This window comes from Hyla sarda, chromosome 2, assembly GCF_029499605.1.
Source record: "Hyla sarda isolate aHylSar1 chromosome 2, aHylSar1.hap1, whole genome shotgun sequence".
In the NCBI taxonomy this organism is placed as follows: domain Eukaryota; kingdom Metazoa; phylum Chordata; class Amphibia; order Anura; family Hylidae; genus Hyla; species Hyla sarda.
In genome coordinates this window covers 314258534-314282213 of record NC_079190.1, presented here as the reverse complement: position 1 = coordinate 314282213, position 23680 = coordinate 314258534, and the positions used below count along the sequence as shown (strand labels likewise).

Genomic DNA, 23680 nt, shown 5'->3' with positions numbered 1-23680 from the left:
TCTATTAGTACTTCTCAATTCCTTTTAATAAAATCTGATTTACCCCAAAAAATTACATGGCTGCTAGATGTTAACTTTTCCATTCTATACTTGGGTAAAGTCAAGTAATAGAACTCTGCCTATAACACACATTAGGGTGTGCATAGGATCTTACGTCAGATAGTATACAGTAAGAAAATTGCTAATGGCAGCTGAAGGCTATAGGCCCAACAGGTATTGTACCACAGTATCTACAAATTTTACCTATGTTTTGCACTTTTCCCTGTCCAAAACTAAAGGGTACACACCCTCTTCTCAGCAGCAACACTCCCTTTCCCCGGAGCCCATGACCCCTTTTCAGGTTTTCAAAGTAAAGTGGATCGTTAGTAGGGTTTTTTGGATTTGTTGTTGGAAATTCTGGCGCACTACACATGCGACACAAAAAAAAAAAACTACAATCTACTTAAACCCTAAAAAATCTACTCGAAAAAGCCTTAGTAAATGTGGCCCTTTGTCTTGGATGGGTCTTTGCTGCTTCCCTCCTTCAACATAGCCCTACATATCACTTTTAGGAAGTATTTTGTGTCTTCTGAATACAAATAGTATTTATCCCCTTAAAGGGGTATTCCAGGCAAAAACTTTTTTTATATATATCAACTGGCTCCAGAAAGTTAAACAGATTTGTAAATTACTTCTATTAAAAAATCTTAATCCTTCCAATAGTTATTAGCTTCTGAAGTTGAGTTGTTGTTTTCTGTCTAACTGCTCAATGATGACTCACATCCCGGGAGCTGTGCAGTTCCTATGGGGAAATTTTCCCATCATGCACAGCTCCCGGGCATCATCATAGAGCAGTTTCACAGAAAACTTCAGAAGCTAATAACTATGATGATGTCACGTCCCGGGAGCTGCGCATGATGGGAAAATTTCCCCATAGGAACTGCACAGCTCCCGGGATGTGAGTCATCATTGAGCAGTTAGACAGAAAACAGCAACTCAACTTCAGAAGCTAATAACTATTGGAAGGATTAAGATTTTTTAATAGATGTAATTTACAAATCTGTTTAACTTTCTGGAGCCAGTTGATATATAAAAAACAGTTTTTGCCTGGAATACCCCTTTAAGGACTCAGGATTTTTCCATTTTTGCATTTTCATTTTTTTTTCCTCATCACCTTCTAAAAATGACACCTTATCTTTATTCGGTAGGTCCATACAGTTAAAATGATACAATACTTATATAAGTTTGAATTTGTATTACTTCTGAAAAAAATCATAACTACATGCAGGAAAATTTATACGTTTAAAATTGTCATCTTTTAATCCCTATAACTTTTAAATTTTTCTGCATACGGGCCGGTATGAGGGCTCATTTTTTGCGCATTTTTGTATTGATCAGACTTTTTGATAGCTTTTTATTCATTTTTTCATGACAAAAAATACGCTATTTTGGACTTTAGAATTTTTTGGCGCGTACACCATTGACCGTGCAGTTTATTTAAGGATATATTTTTATAGTTCGGACATTTCTGCATGCGGCGATACCACATATATTTATTTTTATTTACACTGTTTTTTTTTTATGGAAAAAGGGGGTGATTCTTACTTTTAATAGGGAAGGGGTTAAATGATCTTTATTAACAGTTGTCACGATCACACCCTATCGATCCAGCCAAGACGCTAGAGAATGTGTGATGGTGCAAGGGTTAAAACCACCTCTGGGTATCAATTACTAGTCCCAGCAAGTAACCAAATTAACCCTTTGATAAACGTGTTTCACCAGAGCTTCCTTCAGAAAGGTGAGCTCCTATATTTAGAGATCAAAGACAAGAGCTGATTAACCCCTTAAGGACGCACTCAAACGGCCCCTTTTGCGAGTCCTTAAGGACTCAGGACGTTTGAGTACGTCCTGTCAAATCCCGGCCCCTCGACGCTAACTGGAGGGGAGCCGGTGCCCGATGCCTGCTGAAATCGTTCAGCAGGCATCGGGGCATATCGCCCAGGGGGGTCATTATGCCCCCCCATGTCGGCGATGGCCGCAGATCGCTGGACAATTCAGTCCAGCGATCTGTGGCAGATTCTGATGGCCCCGAACAGCCAGAGCCTGCAGGGGTGAGGTGGCACTGGTGCCACCTCACGATCGCCCTGATTCGTCGGCCGTCCGACCAATCAGGGCGCTTGCTGCGGGTGTCACTCCAGCAACCCGCTTCGCCCCTCTTCCGGAGGACGTGAGCGGGTGCGGGACGTGCACCCCGGGTGCTGGGGACCCCGATCCCCGGCGTTAATGTTGGGATCGGGGCCCCAGGAACAGCGGCCGCGGCGCCGACGACGAGGGACTGATGTGATGCGGCTGGATCGTTGGAGGTGAGTGACAGCCTCCTGCTGTTGCTTAGCAACAGCTCCCAGCATGCAAAAAGGGCATGCTGGGAGCTGTAGTTATGCAACAGCAGGAGGCAGACCACCACAACTCCCAGAATGCCCTTATGGGCATGCTGGGACTTGTAGTTTTGCAACAGCTGGAGGCACATTTTTTCTATGGAAAAGTGTACCTTCAGCTGTTGTGTAGCTACAACTCCCAGCTTGCACAAACAGCTAAAGTGCATGCTGGGAGTTGTAGTAGTGCATCTGCTGGTTGCATAACTACAACTCCCAGGATGCCCATTGGCTGTCTGTGACTGCTGGGAGTTGTTGTTTTGCAACAGCTGAAGGCACACTGAGTTATGTAGCAAACCAGTGTGTCTCCAGCTGTTGCATAACTACAAGACCCAGCATGCCCTTCCGCTGTCCGTACATGCTGGGGGTTGTAGCTTTTGCAACAGCTGAAGGCACACTGGTTGCAAAACACTGAGTTTGTTACCAAACTCTGTGCTTCACAACCAGTGTGCCTCCAGCTGTTGCAAAACTACAACTCCCAGCATGCACTGATAGACTGTACATGCTGGGAGTTGTAGTTTTGCAACAGCTGGATGTTTCCCCCCCCCCCCCCCCCCCAATGTGAACGTACGGGGTACACTCACATGGGCGGAGGATTACAGTAAGTATCCGGCTGCAAGTTTGAGCTGCGGCAAATTTTCTGCCGCAGCTCAAACTGCCAGCGAGAAACTACTGTGAACCCCCGCCCGTGCGACTGTACCCTAAAAACACTACACTACCAAAAAATTAAATAAAAAGTAAAATACACTTCATATACACATACCCCTACACAGCCCCCCTCCCCTCCCCAATAAAAATGAAAAACGTCTGGTACACCACTGTTTCCAGAACGGAGCCTCCAGCTGTTGCAAAACAACTACTCCCAGTATTGCCAGATAGCCACTGACTGTCTAGGCATGCTGGGAGTTTTACAACAGCTGGAGGCACCCTGTTTGGGAATCACTGGCGTAGAATACCCCTATGTCCACCCCTATGCAAGTCCCTAATTTAGGCCTCAAATGCGCATGGTGCTCTCACTTTGGAGCCCTGTCATATTTCAAGGCAACAGTTTAGGGCCACATATGGGGTATCGCCGTACTCGGGAGGAATTGTGTTACAAATTTTGGGGGGTATTTTCTGCTTTTACCCTTTTTAAAAACTTTTTTTTACATATGCAAAAGTCGTGAAACACCTGTGGGGTATTAAGGTTCTCTTAACCCCTTGTTACGTTCCCCGAGGGGTCTAGTTTCCAAAATGGTATGCCATGTGTTTTTTTTTTTTGCTATCCTGGCACCATAGGGGCTTCCTAAATGCGGCATGCCCCCAGAGCAAAATTTCCTTAAAAAAAGCCAAATGTGACTCCTTCTCTTCTGAGACCTGTAGTGCGCCAGCAGAGCACTTTTCACCCCCATATGGGGTGTTTTCTGAATCGGGAGAAATTGGGCTTCAAATTTTGGGGGGTATTTTCTGCTATTACCCTTTTTAAAAATGTAAAGCTTTTGGGAAACCAAGCATTTTAGGGAAATTTTTTTTTTTTTTTTTTTTTACATATGCAAAAGTCGTGAATCACCTGTGGGGTATTAAGGTTTTACTTTACCCCTTGTTATGTTCCCCGAGGGGTCTAGTTTCCAAAATGGTATGCCATGTGTTTTTTTTGCTGTTCTGGCACCATAGGGGCTTCCTAAATGTGACATGCCCCCCAAAAACCATTTGTCGCTCTTTCCCTTCTGAGCCCTCTGCTGCGCCCGCCGAACAATTAACATAGACATATGAGGTATGTCCTTACTCGAGAAAAATTGGGTTTCAAATACAAGTCAAAATTTTCTCCTTTTTACCCCTTGCAAAAATTGTAAAATTGGGTCTACAAAAACATGCGAGTGTAAAAAATGAAGATTGTAAATTTTCTCCTTCACTTTGCTGCTATTCCTGTGAAACACCTAAAGGGTTAAAATGCTGACTGAATGTCATTTTGAATACTTTGGGGGGTGCAGTTTTTATAATGGGGTCTTTTATGGGGTATTTCTAATATGAAGACCCTTCAAATTTACTTCAAACCTGAACTGGTCCCTGAAAAAAAGCGACATATTGTATATGTGAATTTAAAAAAATTATTTGGAATATCCATTTTCCTTACAAGCAGAGAGCTTCAAAGTTAGAAAAATGCAAAATTTTAAAATTTTTCATCAAATTTTGGGATTTTTCACCAAGAAAGGATGCAAGTTACCACAAAATTTTACCACTATGTTAAAGTAGAATATGTCACGAAAAAATAATCTCGGAATCAGATTGATAACTAAAAGCATTCCAGAGTTATTAATGTTTAAAGTGACAGTGGTCAGAATTGCAAAAAATGGTCCTTAAGGTGAAAAAGGGCTCAGTCCTTAAGGGGTTAAAGGGGCATTCCAGGGGAAAAAAAAAAATGTATATCAACTGGCTCCAGAAAGTTAAACAGATTTGTAAATTACTTCTATTAAAAAACCATAATCCTTTCAGTAATTATCAGCTGCTGAAGTTGAGTTGTTGTTTTCTGTCTGGCAATAGTGCTCTCTATTGACCGCTCTGCTTGTCTCAGGAACTGTAGAGAAAAAGACAAAAAGAGAGGTGCGCTCCTAGTGCGGATGGTTCAGACAGGTGAGCCCCTTAGGATAATTAGGTAGGCTTACCAGAAGTGGTCATGCTCAGGGCACAACACCTATATCTGCATGTAGTATCGCTCGGTGAAGATGAGGTCAGCAGCTCCTGAAGTCCTCTCTGAGTGAGCTAGTCACTCAGCATTTCTGATACAGTCTGGAATAATGTGAACCAAAGGCCTGGGACACATAAAAGGAGGACTGGGTTCCGGGCGCTTCCCCTCCTAGTAGAGTACTGAATCTTAGGCAGGCAGATCCATACAATAAAAAGGGAGTTTATTCGCCATATAAGCGAATAAACTCCCTTTTTATTCTATGGATCTGCCTGCCTAAGATTCAGTACTCTACTAGGAGGGGAAGCGCCCGGAACCCAGTCCTCCTTTTATGTGTCCCAGGCCTTTGGTTCACATTATTACAGACTGTGTCTCAGGAACTGCACAGAGTAGAAGAGGTTTGCTATGGGGATATACTTCTAAACTGGGCAGTTCCCGAGACACGTGTCATCATAGAGCACTTCGAGAGAAAAGAACAACTCCACTTCAGCAGCTCATAAGTACTGAAAGGATTAAGTAATTTACAAATCTGTTTAACTTTTTGGAGCCAGTCGATATATTAACAAAAAAGTTTTTTCCTGGATAACCCCTTTAATTAAACATTTAATCTGATAAAAGGTATCACAGTGCTATGTATAAAAATAAACAAATGACATACAGTTAAAAAATATGAAAGAGTTCCGCAGGACAAGTTCAGAAAAAAAAATAAAAAATGAAGTTCTTACAGCATAAAGGTATAGCAGTCCTTGTGAGTGAGTTTCCAGCTGTTCTTAGGATGGTCTTGTCCGCTTATGCCACAGACTTTGCACCAAGGTAAATGGGGCTCCAGAATCTCATAAAACCCACTGTCACCCAGTCACCCACAGTTACGCTCTGTAGGTTTTCCCCTCTTTTCTCCACTACTCCGGACACCAGAAGAACGTCTGTGTGTCCTCCAGCTGCCGGTGGAGAATTCTTTTTGTTGGGGCAAGTGGCACTCAGGTGCCCAATCTTGTTGCATCTGTAACATTGGCGGGTGTCCCCCTGTGTCAGTACTTTCTTTCTCCTATAGCCTTATGTTGTACCTATAGCCAAGTGTATTTCTGTATTATCCAGTATTTTGGACTACATTTATTGGTATCTAGTGATTTTGTAATCAGCATGATTCTTTTCTATACTATACCTTGGTATCTAGTTCATTATTGGCTTTTATTATCATCATTATTTTTCAATAGTTGGTAGACTGGCGTGCACCAGGTACATGCCATTCCTGATCCCTGAGGGATGGGTGGCTTTTCTCCAGGGGTGGGGGTTCATGGCCTATCCTCTGAATTGTGCTTTGGCTCTCATGGGCCAGTTTTAATTGTTTTTAACATTTATTTGTGTCTGCTTTATACAGGTTTGTTATGTAATTGTGCAATAAAGATTTCATATTTGTATTACATTTTTGGTGTACTACTATATTTCAGTGTAGTCTTTTCTCTTTGTGAACCCCTGACCCAATGTGGCTCCTGTTGCTTTTGGTGATGCCAAGAATTTTCCAGCTGGCCCGGTGGTGCTTTGTGGTTGTGTTGCTCCCCTCCAGGTACTTACTCCAGCTTGTGCAGATCCACGCTTTGCTGCTGGCACCCGGTTATTGGCAAAGTCATCTCCTAGTTCTGCTGTTTCCGCTGCTGTCTTGGGCTTGCGGTTCAAAATCCACTCCCTGGCTTCAAAGCTCCATGTGGAGAAACTAATCCAGGACCATCAAGTCCTCCAGGGCCTTATAAGTAGTGACTTGTAGGCCCCCAGCCCATTGCCTGAATGCAGTCCTTAGCTGACCTGCATGTTCAGTGCAGCTTTCTGTGGCGGTTTGTTGCAAAGTCCGAAGTCTTTTCCGATAATCCTCTGGAGTCAGATTAAAACTTTTTAGCAGGGCAGATTTTATTGCCTCAGAGAAGAGGGTTGCAGGTTGCCCGTGAGGCAGCAGCTGAGCCAGCAAGGTGGTGGCATGGTTTACAGTCAGCAAGGTGGTGGCATGGTGGCAGAAGTGGAAATTCTGGAGCCAAACGTGCCCGAGGGAGACCACCTGCTTCGTGGCAGCCTACCTTACAGGGAGGTAGTGGAACAGGGGTTCCTGGAGATGGTGGCAGTAGCAGTCAATTAGTGCGGACTGTTGGTGGGAAAATCAGCTACTCGGCGGTGTGGCAGTTTTTCATCAAGCATCCGGAGGAGGTTAACATAGCCACATGCAAGATGTGTCAGCAAAAGGTGAAGCGTGGCCAGGGTCCCAATGTTTGCACCATGGTCCTGCGTCAAATTATGTTGCATTACCATAAAGCAGCCTGGGAGAACTGTGGCTCCAAACTAGTGGCCCAGCCTGCTGCATCACCCAGTGGCGTGTTGGAAACGATGGCTGGTCAGGGCAATGGAGATGTGGCGCCTACATCTAACGGCCACATGACCCCTGTGGGGGCTGAACTGGAGGAGGAGGGGGAGGGGCACAGTGGAGCACAGTTTAGGTTTCGCAAAATGGGCAGTTTTTCTAGTCATCTGACCGGAGAGGAGGAACAGGAGCAACCAGAGGAGCTAGAGGGTTATGAGGAAGGCAAGACAGAGGACCCAGACACACTGTGGCAGTATGCAGTGGAGATGGAGGCAGGGAGTCCCTCCGAGTTACTTGCACAAATAGCATAATGCATGCTCACTTCCTTGCGTAGTGACCGCCGAATGGTCACCAGTCAGCAGCGGGATGACTTTTGGCTTTCCACCTTATTGGACCATCACTACCGCCACAAAATGGGGGCCTTTTTTACACCCACAGAGGGAGGACAAACTAACCTACTACAGAGACATCCTACGTAGTCAGTTGGCCGATGCCTATCAGCACCATTGTCCATCCTCGCGCAAGGTCTGACTCGGGGGGCCCTCTGCGCTCACCTTCCACTGCCATGGCTGCTGTGGAGGGGGTGGGGAGGCAGGAGCAGTACCAGCTCCATCAGCAGCAGCCTGAGTCTACAGTCGCTGATGAGTAGCTTTCTTCACCCGCATAGTGAAGCAACTTAGCAGCAGGTAGACCTGGAGCAGGACCTGAACCAGCAGGTGGTGGCATACCTTGACATGCCCATGCCAACACACCTTAAACTTCCGCTGGACTTCTGGGAAGCCAAACTTGATTTGTGGCCGCAACTAGCAGAGTTTGCCCTGGAAAAGCTGTCCTGCCCGGCCAGTAGTGTGCCATCAAAGCGGGTGTTTAGTGCGGCATAGTCACCCCAAGGAGAACTCGTCTGTCCAAAAAAAATGTGGAGAGACTGACCTTTGTGAAGATGAATCAGGCATGGATAAGCCAGGATTTCCACCCACCAATGACTGATGCATCAGAGTAGATTGTGAAATGTTGGTGTGGCACCACAGTCAAATATGTATACTGCCAAACAGATTTAAGGCACTGCTCCCCAGTTAAAAACATTCCTCCGCATCAGACCTTTCTTCACCCACCTTCGTCACTGGGTAATGGTATTGCCACCCACCGCACCACTCTGTCACTGGGTCACTTTCAGGACTCCTGATGCTGCTGCCACCTTCAGGATGTCTCATTCTGCCACCATATGGTCTCCACATGCTTCCGCTAACTCCAGGCTGTGCCATTCAGCCACTATATGTTCTACTCATGCTGCCGCCAACTCCAGGCTCTGCCATTCAGCCACAATATGATTTACTGATGCTGCTGGGCCTGGGGCATTACCTACAAATTTTTATGGTAGCACTAGCTACCATAAATCTTCAATTTAAATTTTAAAATTAATCTTTAAATCTTCGGGATTGTGAAGCCCTATGGTCTCCTCATGCTGCCCCGAGCTGCAGGATGTATCATTCAGACACTATATGGTCTCCTCATGCTGCTGCCTATTCCAGGCTGTGTCATTCTGCCAGATTGTGGTCTCCTCATGCTGCTGCCACCTCTAGGCTCTGTCATTTTGCCGCCATGTGACTCCTTGTTAGTCTGGGTTTTACATACAGTATTAGTTCAAAGTAAACACTGGGACATTAAACTTGGGGATCTAATATAAATCTTAAATTTAAAAAAATCGATGTAATATGACAGCGTCAACCATAAGGCCTCTGTCTTGAAAAGATTACCTGTGGAATTATCACAAGAATCCAATGAAACAGCTTGGAGCGATAACAGTGAACCATAACTGATTAAAGGGGTACTCCGGTGAAAAACTTTTTTTTTTTTAAATCAACTGGTGCAAGAAAGTTAAACAGATTTGTAAATTACTTCTATACTACAGTGGAAATTCTTTTCTTTTTGAAACACAGAGCTGTCGGCTGACATCACGAGCACAGTGCTCTCTGCTGACATCTCTGTCCATTTTAGGAACTGACCAGAACAGCATATGTTTGCTATGGGGATTTCCTTTTACTCTGGACAGTTCCTAAAATGGACAGAGATGTCAGCAGAGATCACTGTGCTCATGATGTCAGCAGACAGCTCTGTGTTTCAAACGGAAAAGAATCTCCACTGTAGTATTCAGCAGCTAATAAGTACAGGAAGGATTAAGATTTTTTAATAGAAGTAATTTACAAATCTGCTTAACTTTCTGCCACCAGTTTATTTAAAAAAAAAAAAGAAAAACGTTTTTCACCTGAGTACCCCTTTAAATGAAACATTCGCGCTTTTACAGACAGGGGGTGCTGAGAGGCAGGGGCTGGAACAGGTGGTATCTTGCCTGGCAGATAACCGCCAGCTCGATTTTAAGATGCAAATACAAGCTTTTTTTTACTGCACTCACTTCTATCTTTATGCACCCACTTATCCAATGGCACAGAAGCTGAATATACTCTTGTCCAAGTTTCTGGTCCCTTTTCAAGTAGACACTCAGAGTATGGGGGTGCACCGAGAGGCAGGGGCTGGAACAGGTGGTAACTCGCCTCGTGGCGCACCGCCAGCTTGATGCTCACCAGAATGGGTAATCAAAAAATTAAAATAAATTCAAATTAAATAAAAATTATATAAAAAATCTGCCACAGCCAGATGTTCTGCGGCAGTGATTCTAATAGCGATGCCAGTAATCTGCATGTCATACTGAATAACAGTATTATTTCACTAACACAGCACACTCCCTATGCATGTAAGGACAAAGCAAAGTGTTCTACACCGCTTTTTAGCCTCTCAGTAGGCCAGAAATAGGCATTTTTAATAGTGATTTGCCACAAATAAATTTGGACCGAAACCAAATATTTTCGGAAAATTCGGCGAATCGGCCGAATCGAATTTTTCAAAAATTCCCTCATCTCTGGTCTAAATCGCACAGTCTACAAGGGAGGACCCACCCTCATGCGATGTTACTGCATACTAACAACTATCAAGGTTGTGTGGGTTGAGCAAGTATTCAACTACATTGCAGCCAAACTACCAAAGTATTGGAACAGTCTTTCAAGAGTGCATAATTATGTGTGATGTCTGTTCTTAACTTTGACCAGTAAGGGCAGCTGCCATGGGAAACCTGCCTGGACGGGTGCTGGCAGAGTAGAAGGAAAAGAATGGAGGCTACCAGTGAAACCGCGCTGTGATTAAAGTAAACCTGTCATCACTTTTGACTCCTGCAACTGTCACCAACACATTTCCTCTGGACAGGTTTTGATAAATCTCCCCCATTAATGATTTCATGTCCTTCCTAGATCCTTGTAAAGTGGGGGGGAAAAAAAACTAAAAAACTTTCCTGCGCCATATGTAAATCTGGAACAAGTAGTCATCAGATACTGCTCCCAGGGCTGTAATCATACAAAAACTGCCAATAATAGGCGTGATTGACAGTCCTGGCACAACAGACTTCTCATCTTCTCTTTTCAAAGTCTCACACAGACATGGCGTGGAGAAGCCTGCTTTCTTTGAAAGCATGGCTTTCAGTAATGCATAATTGCTCCTGAGGAGGAGTGTTTAACAGCCTGGGAGTGATGACTAGTTCCTAGAACAGAATGCCCCCATGACTACTTGTTCGGGACTTATATATAGCATACGTAAGTTTTATTACTTAATTTCTTCACTTTACAAGGATCCAGAAAGGACATGGAAGCATGGTAGGGAAGATCATTGTGGGGTCTAAAATGGGTTGGTGAGAGTTGAAGATGGTCAACAGTGATGATAGGTTCCCTTCAATAATATCCATCATTTATACAGTAGATCTTTAAGTTGTAAGCCTCTATAGGGAAACAGGAGTGTAGTGGGGAGGATATCTGTCCCAACAGGGGTCAAGGGAGCAAACTATCTTGGATCGGTCATGAAGGGTGATGTAGTGGAAAAAATTTATTCAGACCCATGTCTATGTGTTGGGATATCTGTAGATACCATTTTAGGGTACACCTAATTCTACTGATTTTAATTTGCAAATTAACTATTTGCAAATTTGCAATAGTTTTTGCTTTTTTTTTCACACCATGTGTGCACCATATATACATTTTATTTAGTTTACTGTTACAAAAATCTACTAAATGTTATTTATTTGAAGATGGGGCTGGTTTTTATATTTTCTTATACTTTATTGATCTTCCTTTGCAATACTTAATCACTGGCCTATCAGTTGGCCTATGCCTATGAAGATGCAAATGCATACTGATGGGGCTTTAAAGACCAATACCATCCTCTGTAAGTACATATACAAAATAAATGAAAATAAAAATGGCATTATTTTTAAAAAATTAGGAAAAGTACCATTAAAAAGACCCAAAATATGTTAGATCCTTAAAAGGTAACCAGTCCGGTACTTCATACAGCCCAAACCACAGGTAGCATATAATTGAAAAAAAGATAGAGAAATCACAGTTCACCAACAAACTGGGAACAGGAAGTAAAGTCTTCTAAGCTGTTCCGTAAGCTGCTTCCCATTCTGCAGGTCTCTCCCTATTTATGTGTGTGTCACGTGTTTTTGTACTTTCCTGTAATTTTTGAAGTATTTAACAAGAGCTACAAAAAATGTCCCAATTTTTTTTTACTGGATTTTCTTGATTTTTCCTGACTTTGTATTAACATCACTGATAAAATACAGTCAACAATGTTTTGACATTTGAGCCAAAAAGCCATTTTATCCATATATTAAATGTACTTAAAAATGCAACAGTTCTTACATGTTACAGTTCCCATATTCTGTTCCATATATGTTGTTTGAAAAGCTCCTGAAACCATGTGGAAGTTCTGTCCACTCTTCAAAATGAACGCCTGTCCCCAAAGAGTATGTTCCTTTTCCACATTGGGTACATTCTTGCACTGCCATGTCCAGGTATTGCCCTGCAGAACAGGAGAAGGCTAGGGCAGAAAACAACAGTTATTAAATCACACCTTTAAATCATAATTGGAGCATGCTACAAAATTCTCTAATCCATTTTCATAAAATTTGTTATGAAATAAACCTCTCAAAGTGTTAAAGCATGGGCACAATAAAATGCAGTAGAAGTATATAGAATTTTATGAAATCCATATTGGAAAGACCACTTGTCACCATTTCAGTAATAATAGAAAATAATGGATTACATTCTATGTGGAATAGTCATTTAAGCTAGATCAAATGTTCTAAAGAATGGTTACTCCAGTCACTAAGGTAAGCAAGAGCCTGTTGGATGTGGCTATTAAAAATTTGGAGTGTTGGAGCATGTCCTAGCAATAGCTGAGTGAAGATGTATCCAAGCAGAGCTCCCATCACAAGATCTACCCAAAAATGACTCACCCAGTCTTAATCTTGAGTAGACAACAGATCACATCCAACACCTGATACCTGAGGTCTACAGCCCAGTAAGGGTTCTTAGACTGATTCCTTTCCAGCAGCGCTTATTATGAACCTGAGCCCTCAAGAAGTGTACCACAACCACCATCTTTTCCCTCCACTACACAGTGCAGCAAACAAGTGCGGACATTCCAGACATTTGACTTAATTAGCCTTCTCATAGAAGGCCATACCTTTCCTTGCGGACTCAACAGAAAGAATAGACTTGACTATTCTTTTCTGCGGATGCCGGCATCTGAATTTCTGCACTGTTCTGCAGTGTGAACAGTGCAGCAAAAACCTATTGGAATTAATGGGAATGCTGCTGCAGAATGTCCGTGCGGAATATTCATGTGGCCTATGACTAAACAGCTAAGTGTATAGCTAAGAGGCACAGGGCTTAGTCAGACACGTAGTTTACTACAATTGTGACATTAGAGACAAAATATTTGGTGCCAACTTACAAGAGCACAACCAGCTACTACACTTTGGTTGTACTCATGTAGACCCAGGGGATGTAAGGATATCTGAATAAATATTGGAGGATGTCGAATACAAAAATCCTTTTTAAAACACTGGATACTCCTCAAAAAAAGAATTTGATCCAAATACAACCTGTAGCTACTTACTTTGCTGTTTTATGCAATGCATTACCATATGGTATTAATTGCATTTAGTTTTGTATGATTTGACACAATTCCATGTGATTTATAAATAGGCTATGCTTGACCAATACATTTTTTGCATTACACCAAGATTTTACATAAACTGACGCACATCAACCCATTCCACTGTTCTCTAAGCCACACCCCTTTTTTAGACCATTTTTAAAACTGTCAAGTGAGGTACACAAAAAGTTTAAAACACTTAATAAATCTGGTACAAGGCAGAGGTGAAGATAAGGTTTACAAAATGTTAAGATTTAGCTACAAGCTGATTCTTTTAATGAACTTAGTAAGTTTCTGTTTCATTACAAAAACGCCATCATCAATCTGTCTGCTTATAGCAAAAGATAATTCAGTACAGCCATAATGTGTGAACACAGCCTGGGGTATTCTGGGTTTTTAATTTCTGTAAAAAATAAAATAAAAAGTAATTCTTGTCTACACTAGTCCAGCTGCGTCTCTTTCCAGTCCCCATAGCTTGTCTCTTCTTCCTGCTTCCAAAATGACACATTGGAGCAGGAACTGTCCACTAACTGGCAGAGAGAAAACAGATGTTGGCGGCATGGCCAGCTGGATTAGCGATCCCCGTATGCTCGCGCTCTCAGTATTTGTCAGCTGTAGATAACGTGAAGACTTCGCTAGCATCACTGGGCTGGCGTTCTCGTAAATGCAGAGCATGCGCTCTGATCTGATGACAGACGATGATGTAGGATGATGCTCAATGATGCGCTTGGATCACTCTGATGACAGAGGATGGTTCCAAGTGATTGACAACAGCTCAGTAGAAGTGGATGTTCGTGGTAGCGAGAAAATATCAAGCTATAGGTGGTATTGTTGGGTCTATAATATTCTGATATATGCTAAAAAGCTATATGCTACTGCTAAATATGGCAGAACAACTTTGCTTTCCTAATTTCAAGACATTTCAGCTTGCTTCAGCATATAGAACTATGTATAATTTTACCTTTCACCCTCCCCTTTTAGTCAGTTTGTAAAGACTAATGGGATTTCCGTATAATAAATAGAACTCGCTGGGATACAGAAGAGGGAACTTCTACCGACCTGGCCTGGTGAGAATTTTCTTACGTCGACACTCGGAAAAAATAGTACAGCCGTTGTCACTCACAGATTAAGGCCGCACATTAACCCATCCTTAACATTTGGTGGCAGCGGTGGGACGGACGGAACAACACTCGAGGGAAGATACAAATCCAGTGGAGCGACACTTTGAGCCGCCCGAGGCAACCCATTATTACCCAAACTAGGGGCCTCATCAACCCCACAGAAACACGATAAATTTGCTGATTTTTATGAATCTGTAGTCTTGCTTATGTTTTTGGGTAGTTTTTGTGGAAGCCTGGACAGCCTAGGGTTTAACTCGACCTCCTAGGGTTTAACTCTTAGCGACAGAGATATTCCTGCTGTGTTGTTCTCGTTCTGTTTTGTTTTTTTTAGTTGCTTGTGATTGACTACCACTTTAAATAGGTTCGGAAAGCAAAAGCAGAGATTTTTTTTTTCTTTTGCCTGTCAGAAACTTGCAGGCTTATAAAAAAATTTTTTTTTTCCTCTCACACTGAGCTGTGAGTTCTTATCAGCTGATGCTGAAGACAGTGTACCGAAGCAAGGTCAGATTCGGCTCCTAATGCCAACATTAAAAATCATGGCAAGGAGGAATTAACTGTGTACGACTCTGTGGGTTTCTTGAGTCTTTAAAAATCCAGTTTTTTTTTCCGGATTATTAGGATTTAATTTAATTTTTGATTTTTTAATCTAATGGATTCGGTCGAGGAAGCAAAAGTGTTGTAGATTTTTTGTATTCTAGGTTCTCTAATAGCTTTGCTGTCCATGGGCTTGAAAACTTTTCTGGATGTCAGACAAGCTTCAGAAGATAGTATTGGCCCGTAACTGTTTTCTGTTTTAGAGGACGGTATTACTGACAGCTTTGGCTGTACTTGAGCAAGGATAGTGGCTCACGTAGTTTTTGTATTTGGATCAGTAATGCATAAGAGTAGCAGATTATAGTAGCATCATACACTGTGGTTTTCACTCCGACACCCCCTTTCTGTTTGGTGTTTAGTATCAATTGTTTGGCCAATTCAATGAGTTTTTGTTAATAGGGTAATTTGCAACCCTCTCTCTACCTGAGACTTTAAAAGAGCTTTGAAATTGTTCAGTTTTTGCATTGATAGACTTTTGGAGATAAAGATGAACACTTTGCCATCTTTGTTCAAAAGTCAGACTGCTTACTGCTTATGTCCCTGGATATTTAGAGGCACCTGCAATAGTTATGCATCGTGGAGTGAAAACTTATGTCTATATGTGGCATTCATGAGAAGGGCAGATTGCACCCAGACTTATGGGCTGATGCCATTAATCAGCATAAGGAAATATTGGAGGATAATGATTTGTTGGCTGCTGCCCTAGCTTGGTATAGTACTTCATGATCCATAACAAAAGAAAAATAAGTGGAGGAGGCAACCAGAGATGAGAAGAGCAATGTGATTATGTATTTGTATTACAAAAGATAGAAACGTTTTACAGCTCGATAATGATGATGATCCTAGCTGTTGGTTGTGTCCCCGTTGTTGTCAGCAAAACCTGCCCTCAGTAGAAGACTGTGTTTCCTGTTGCCAAGCCTGGCCTGTAAATGCTCCACCATGTCCTGCCACAGCACCTCCGTATACTGGAAAAATGGAAGCCCCCCCCCCCCCCCCACACACACACACACAAAAAAAAAATGCACCCACCATACTGTATTCTATTCAACCTCTGTATAGTGGTGGCCATTCTACTACAGTAACTTCCTGTACTGGCAGCCATCTTGGAGGCCCAGAAAGTGTGGCAAAATCAATTTCCTGTGCTGTCAGCCATCTTGTTTCAACAAATATACTTACTCCGTGTAATGAGCCCTCATTCAGTGCACCAAAACAGAACTTGCCAGTTGCTGGAAGGTTTCCAAATGGAACTTCCTCTAGCGCTGAAGCACTTGATCTCTTTCCAGGTATGACTCAGGATGGGAGTTATTTTGTACATAATGACCAGATCACTGGCCTATACCCAATTCAAACCCACAAACTCCCAGATCAGCCCTCACCGGAAAGCTGTGTATTTCATTCTGCTAATAATTGCTGTGCCTCACTAAGAAGTCAGACCTCTGTACCCAGTGAAGACATTCCTCCAGCCCAAGATGAACCCCATGCACAGTTTCAGTCTCCTACCAATGATAATCACCATCATCAGTCTCCTAACACTGATCATCATCATCAGTCCCCAGGGAAGAGACCACTTTCACCTGTTAATACAATCACACCTACTGTGATGCAATTTCGTGAGCCTCCCAATACCTCCAACAGTAACATGTACCAAATCATTAGATCAAAAATGGTGTCTGAATCTTTTCAACTGGCTCTTGGAACAAAGATCTGAAATTACACCCTACTCCGGATTGGCATGGGTTTCATGGAAACCCAGCAAGTGCAAGCTATAGTTAACCCTGCAAATTCATATCTTCAGCATAATGATGGCCTTGCTGCTGCCTTAATGCATGCAGGGGGGGTATACAGCATGACTCTGATCTGTTGGTACTACAACAAGGGCCCATTTCAACCTCCCAACTGTCCATTACAGGCTCTGGGACACTGCCTTGCAACATGATAATACATGTTGTTGGTCCCAGATATTCCTCTGCCCAACATGATGCCTGCATAAGGCAGCTTCAGTCCACAATACACCAGATTCTTGATCTAGCTGGAGAGAAGGAAATTGCCTCTCTGGCCATTCCACCCATCAGTTCTGGATTCTTTGGATTTCCTCCACATATCTGTGATAATGCAATAGTGTCCAGTATTGAGAATCACAAGCCAATACCAACATTGCAAGAAATCAGGCTTATCTCTAAAACATATGAAACAATCCAAGATCTGGTGGATGCTGTCAACTTGCTCAAGAAACCTAACCTCTTGGGTAAACACCCAATGCCACATGATGATTCAGATAACCTTCAACATGGATTACCCAGATCCACGCCATCTAAACTCTTGCCCATACAGCCTGATGATTCCAGAGATCTCCTGCATAGTTTTGGTGAATCCAGTCCATCGCAAACTATGCCAATACCACTTACCTATAGTGGTGGAAATAAAAGGTCTGGAAAACCTCTTTCAGAAACTTTATAAATATGTTCTGTTTACCTCGGTGCAAGTAAATAATCTCCTAACCCAACTCCCTGACCCAGAGAAACAGCCAATGCCTTTCTACAGAAGAATCTAGCAAATCCAACAAACCTATTCATCAGTATGGAAGGATTTATATAATCTAGTCTCTATCAGAACTGGAGACACCTTCTGGCCTATCATTTCTGCCAGCCTTGATAGCTCTGCTATTGTGGACAAGGAGACATACTCTTCTGGAATAGAATTCTGCCGACAACTGCAAGCCGGGGCCAGAGACAGACTAGCTTCAAGCTCCACCAATTTCTCTGATGCCTCTCAGGAACCTGTGGAATCAGCTGAAAAGTTTTTCTCCAGACTACTTTATCTGTTCCAGGATCAAGGTTATGACCTAGGAAGCAAATTCTATAAGAAACTCTTCATTAGCACCTTTGTTACTGGCCTCCACGATGCTGAAGAAAGGCTTACGGACACTAGGCCTGAATATGTGACACTTGAACCAAAACAGCTTTTACTCATTGTCGAAGCTATTGAAAAACAAACTGAAGTGGCACCTACTAAGAAGAGCTCGGATGTGTCAATCTGTCAAGATGCACAGATGACGCCTAATGCTACAGCACAATACCCGGTTCAGAATTATGTCTCTCAGTTCCAAACCGTTCCTGCTCGCTACAGTGTTCGGAATTATCCCCCTCGAAGATCACCTATCAGAACGATAATCTGCTACAGGTAAAATTGTCAAGCGAAACTGCAGATCCTGACTTCCTCCTTCTAACTACCGAATGGATTCAGCCACTGCAAGGCCAGTGATGTCACAAAACCCTCATAATATGGAGCAACAAAAATCTGGACCTCTCTCTGGACACCCAAACTACTCCAGGATGAATCAACAATGAAGATCGGACAACAGAATAACTCAAGAGAATCCAGCTAATAATGTCCCATATAGAAATTATCAAAAATCTGGATCTGAAATTTACTCCTGAAACTCAAAGCCACCATTAAATATGAAGATGATGTCATGCATCTTGAATTATCTCAACCACTCACACCTGAAGAAGTCTGTATTTTGCAAGCCTTTCCACTGATGGTCATGAATATTGAAACGAAGACTATACCCGATGTCTATCTACAACAAATTCTTAACTGTGTCTTGTCCGAAGGCCCAGAGGATTTTGGACTTTTGCCTGTTCCGCCTGTTAAGGTCTTCTTAAAACCTGGAGCCAAAATAATTAATTAGAGTACCCCAGTATCCACTCAAAGCGAATCAAGAAACTTCTCTTTCTGAACAAATCTCAACTCTTCTCAAGAATGGAGCGTTAATCAAATGCGTTTCCCCAGCAAACATTCCTTTGTTTCCAGTAAAGAAGATGCCAAAAGGACAACCTGAGAAGTTCCGCATGGTACATGACCTTCGTGCCATTAATGCTGCCACAGTTCGGGATACTCCCATTGTTCCCAACCCACATACTCTGCTCAGCTCGATACCACCAGAAGCCAAGTTTTTTTTACTGTTCTGGACTTGGCCAATGCTTTCTTCAGTGTTCCTTTGCATCCAGACTGCCAATACCTCTTTGCCTTTACTCAACAAGGAGGACAATACACCTGGACACGCTTGCCACAGGGAGCTCAAAACTCCCCTAATCACTTTTCTCAAGCCTTATCCACCTGTCTGCATCCATGGTTATGTGCCCATCCTAATGTGACTTTACTTCAATATGTGGATGACCTTCTACTCTGTGCCACATCACAAGATGAGTGTGCCACCACTTCGGTTGATCTGCCATCTTTTCTTTCTTAAATCAACTGCAAGGTGTCCCTTGAAAAAAGTTCAGTGGGCACAACAAATAGTGTCTTCCTAGGACATTGTATCTCTCAAGGTGCTAAACACCTCACAGAAGACAGGAAGCAAGCCATAAAAGAGATTCCTGTACCTACAACTGTCAAGCAACTACAGGCTTTCTTTGGTATGATCACGTACTGCCGACAATGGATTCCGGATGCCTCAGCACTGATGCAACCTACATGATGCCATTCCAGCTATGACTCAGAAGCAACCACTTTCATGTGAAGCTATACAGTGTTTGAACTGCCTAGAAGACCATATGAAGACCATGTCCGCTCCTGCACTTGACATCCCAAACTATGAACTACCGTTTTATCTGTTTGTCTCTGAAACAAAGGGACATGCCTCTGGAGTCCTTGCACAATAACATGGAGACAAATTGAGACCTTTGGGATACTACTCATGCAGACTAGATCACGTTGAACAAACTGCACCCACCTGACTTTGAACTGTCATAGCAGCTAAAGACCTTTTGGACAAGACTTTGGACATCATTCTTGGACATTCTATCATTATCCTCGCTTCAAATGATCTGAAAGTTTTTTTTACTCAAAGCCAAAGAAATCCAATTTCTCTACAAAGACAAGTGAGACTTCAATGCTCTCTCTATCCTACTTCCGGATAAAGCCACTCTTCAAAGATGCGCAGTCCTGAATCCATCCACTGCTTCCTCTCTCGAAGGGGGATGATGAAGAAAAAGAAACAAAAGGATGGAGACCTCGGTGACCCTAAGCACAATTGTTTAGAGGTTATAGAAATGGAGACATCACATCTAACAACGGTCCAAGAAAAACCATTGAACAATACAACCTTTACTCTCTACACAGACGGGTCCAGATATGCTGATGAAAGTGGCAACTTCCACACAGGATACTCAGTGGTTAGCCCATTAGAAGTTCTGCGAGCAAGATTACTTCCTTCCCGTGTTTCAGCACGAGAGGTGGAACTCATTGCCTTAGCTGAAGCCTGCCGCATATTGGAAGGACAACATCCGCCAACATCTACATGGACTCTGCCTATGGGCATGGAGTGGCGCTGGACTTTGGATTAAAATGGGCCTTGAGGGGGGTACATGACTGCAAGTGAAATCCCTATAAAGAACTTTGAAGCTGTCAGGACCCTGGTTGAAGCCTTAAAACTGCCTAAACAAGTGGCAATCATCAAAGTCAAAGCACACGGAAGATTTGATTCTGAAGAAGCCAAAGGAAATCTTGGCAGACCAGGCAGCGAAAGAAACTGCAATACTGCCCCTTGCTCGAGAGGAATCAGGGGTATATGTGATGACAAGAAGACAGAAGAATGGATCAAAAGAACCAGAAGAGGAAAATGAGAACCCTGGACTCAAGACACTGTAACGGCTCCAGACTCAAGCCTTGGACAAGGAAAAGAGGATATGAGAGAAAATGGGAGCTGAACTAAATGAATCGGACGGTCTATGGAGGAAAGTAGACACCATTTTCCTTCCTCAAACCCTTTATCTGGAGGTTACTCAATGGGCTCATGGAGCCACCCACAGAGGAAAAAACCAAATGATCACTTCTATCAACAAAATCTACTTTGCACCAGGAATAACAAAACCAGTTGAACAATATGTCAAGGCATGTGACATTGGCAACACCTGCAACCCCGGAAGAAAAGAAGTTACTCCGAAGAAACACTTGGCCAAACCTTGCTACTCATTTCAGAGGATCCAGATTGACCACATGCAATTGCCAAAAAGTAGAAAGTGGAGTACATACTAGTAGCAGTGGACATTTTCTCAGGATGACCAGACGCTTACCCAGTCACTAATATTACAGCAAAGACTACTGTAAAGAAACTACTAACGGAACTGGTATGCAGATTTGGAGTCCCTGAAGTAATTGAAAGCGACCAAGGACCGGCTTTCATTGCGGATATTACAAGAGAACTTTGGAAAATGGTGGTAGCAGACCTTGGACTCCATACCCCATATCATCCCGGAGCAGTGGGAAAGTTGAAAGACTGAATGGCATCCTAAAGAACAAAATCCTAACGGCCAGTAAAGAACTGTCCCTTCCATGGCCAGAAGTGCTGCCCATAGTCCTGTACTCTGTTAGAAACACACCCCCAACAGCCAGCAGGTCTAACCCCATATGAGACACTTTTTTGGGGGGGATCCCTAAGCTAGAATGTTATTACCCCCAGCAGCTTAGTGCAGGAAATTATAGTTTAGTAAAGTTTGTTATTACACTGTGTAATGAGCTGAAAGTAACACATGTTGCAGTTTTATTCTTCCATTCCAGATCCAGACACTGAGCAAGGAAGTCACAATCTGCAGCCTGGAGAGTCCTCGTGAAAAGACACATGAGGGGGCTGCTGGAACCTAATTTGAAGGTCCTCATCAGGTTCTATTGACAACTCTGACTTCGGTGAAACTGGAAGGAGAATCAACATGGATACGCCTCACACTGCAAGAGGGTTCCTACACCATGTTCCAGATACATATCATTTTCGTTTAAGTGGAGTACAAACCCAGCAACCCAATCCGACTCCACCACACTACTGGACTGACTTGACAATGACCCAAGAGTTGTATCCCACGTTTTGATAACTGTTCCAGTGCCCAAGTGACTACCTTTAAATTTGACTACTGTGACATAATGAATAGTCCCGAGGTGCCAAAACAATGTCTTATGTATGGGGATGACAATTCAATATACACATGTGTGACAGATGACTACTGGGGGAACAACTGTGACTATTCGAGAACGGTGGGATGGAACACAGGGACTGACTGGGACTATAGACCACAGAGTGCCAATAGAAGGAAGACAATACTGACAAATCTCTACTAAAGAGAATGACAATTGGATGTTGGGTAACTTGCGTAGTCCCCTGTGAAAAAAAAAAAAAAAAAATAAAACTATCTTCACTGTAGAGGCCACATTTCAAACAGGGAAAATGTATGTGGATATTGAACCTACTATTTCAGCTTATCTTAACCTAATTGATACATCAGACCCAAGCATGACCGAGGGAATTCCACCCATGAGTACAACCATCCTGTATGCCAATGGTGCAAGTGCAAACCCAGCAGAGTAGGGTGAACATAGACTTGTCCTTTACCTGGGACTTCTGAGTACAAAGGGAGGGCGGTTCACCAGGAGCCGCTCATCTCAAATCAGTTAAGCATCCCATACCCGTTTTTTATTTTTCTCCGCCTGAACCTGGGACTATTAGGCAGAATGCACCATAGGGAAAGATAGAAGGAAACAAAGTTCCCAAGTTCCCTTGAGCGTCTGTTTTTAGTATCATTTGAGCTAAAAACAGACCCTCAAGGGAACTTGGGCCTTAACGTTAAAATAGATCTAGGCATTTTCTTATGAATATAATTTGTCGCTTGCCTTATTGGTTTTAATACTTTACTATTTTAGATCACTATCTATTTGTGAACACCTGATCAGTGACGTCGTCACACCCACGGGTATTTACCTGTGCCAATGTCACTGACAGGTGTGGTCTGACGAAGCCCGCATGCGCGGGTGAAACAGCTGTCACACCTTGATTGTCTGCAGCATCCTGCACACTCTCCCCACACAAGCTGCAAGGGTCGTCTGTATTTCATCATGAGAAAATAAACGAACTCTCTGCTTGCAAATAACGGGGTGAGTGCATTTTCATTCTACTTTGGTATATTGTCTGTGCTTTGTGCATTATTGGATAGCACCCCCCCCCCCCCCCAGCACATATCAGCATGCACCGTGTTTAACCTCTTAAGGACTTAGGGCGTACCTGTACGCCCTAAGCCCGGTGTGAAAAACGGGGTCACGCCGTGACCCCGCATCACACCGGGTCGGTCCCGGCTGCTAACAATAGCCAGAACCCTGGGCTAACAGCGTGCGGCACTGATCGTTGTGCCGCGCGCTGTTAACCATTCAGACGCGGCGATCAAAGTTGATCGCCGAGTCTAAAAACAAAAGTAAACGGTTCCCAGCAGCTCAGTTGGGCTGATTGGGACATCGCGATAAAATAGTGATGTTCCGATCAGCTGGGACGCAAGCGGACGTCTCCTTACCTCTCTCCGCGGCGTCCGATCGGGGATTGATTGCTCCAAGCCTGAGCTACAGGCTTGAGCAATTGAGCCCCTATCTGACTGATCCCTGCAAAGCTATAGCTTTGCAGGGATCAGCATAGGAGATCAGTGTGTGCAGTGCTATAGAGCTAATAACACTGCAAAAAAAAAAAAGT

The 23680-nt window shown here is 43.1% G+C and overlaps 1 protein-coding gene across 5 annotated transcripts in view; it reads right to left on the bottom strand.

The window, feature by feature from the left end:
• ELAPOR1 (endosome-lysosome associated apoptosis and autophagy regulator 1) overlaps positions 1-23680 on the bottom strand; it is a 438781-nt gene that overhangs the window by 300842 nt on the left and 114259 nt on the right. For 4 of the 5 annotated variants that reach the window (XM_056557720.1, XM_056557717.1, XM_056557718.1 and 1 more), the window contains exon 3: positions 12160-12337. In XM_056557720.1, the coding sequence (XP_056413695.1) occupies positions 12160-12337 (178 nt within the window). Of the gene's footprint in view, positions 1-12159; positions 12338-12985; positions 13061-23680 lie in introns of those variants that run through there. The other variant, XM_056557721.1, reaches the window with a different exon arrangement.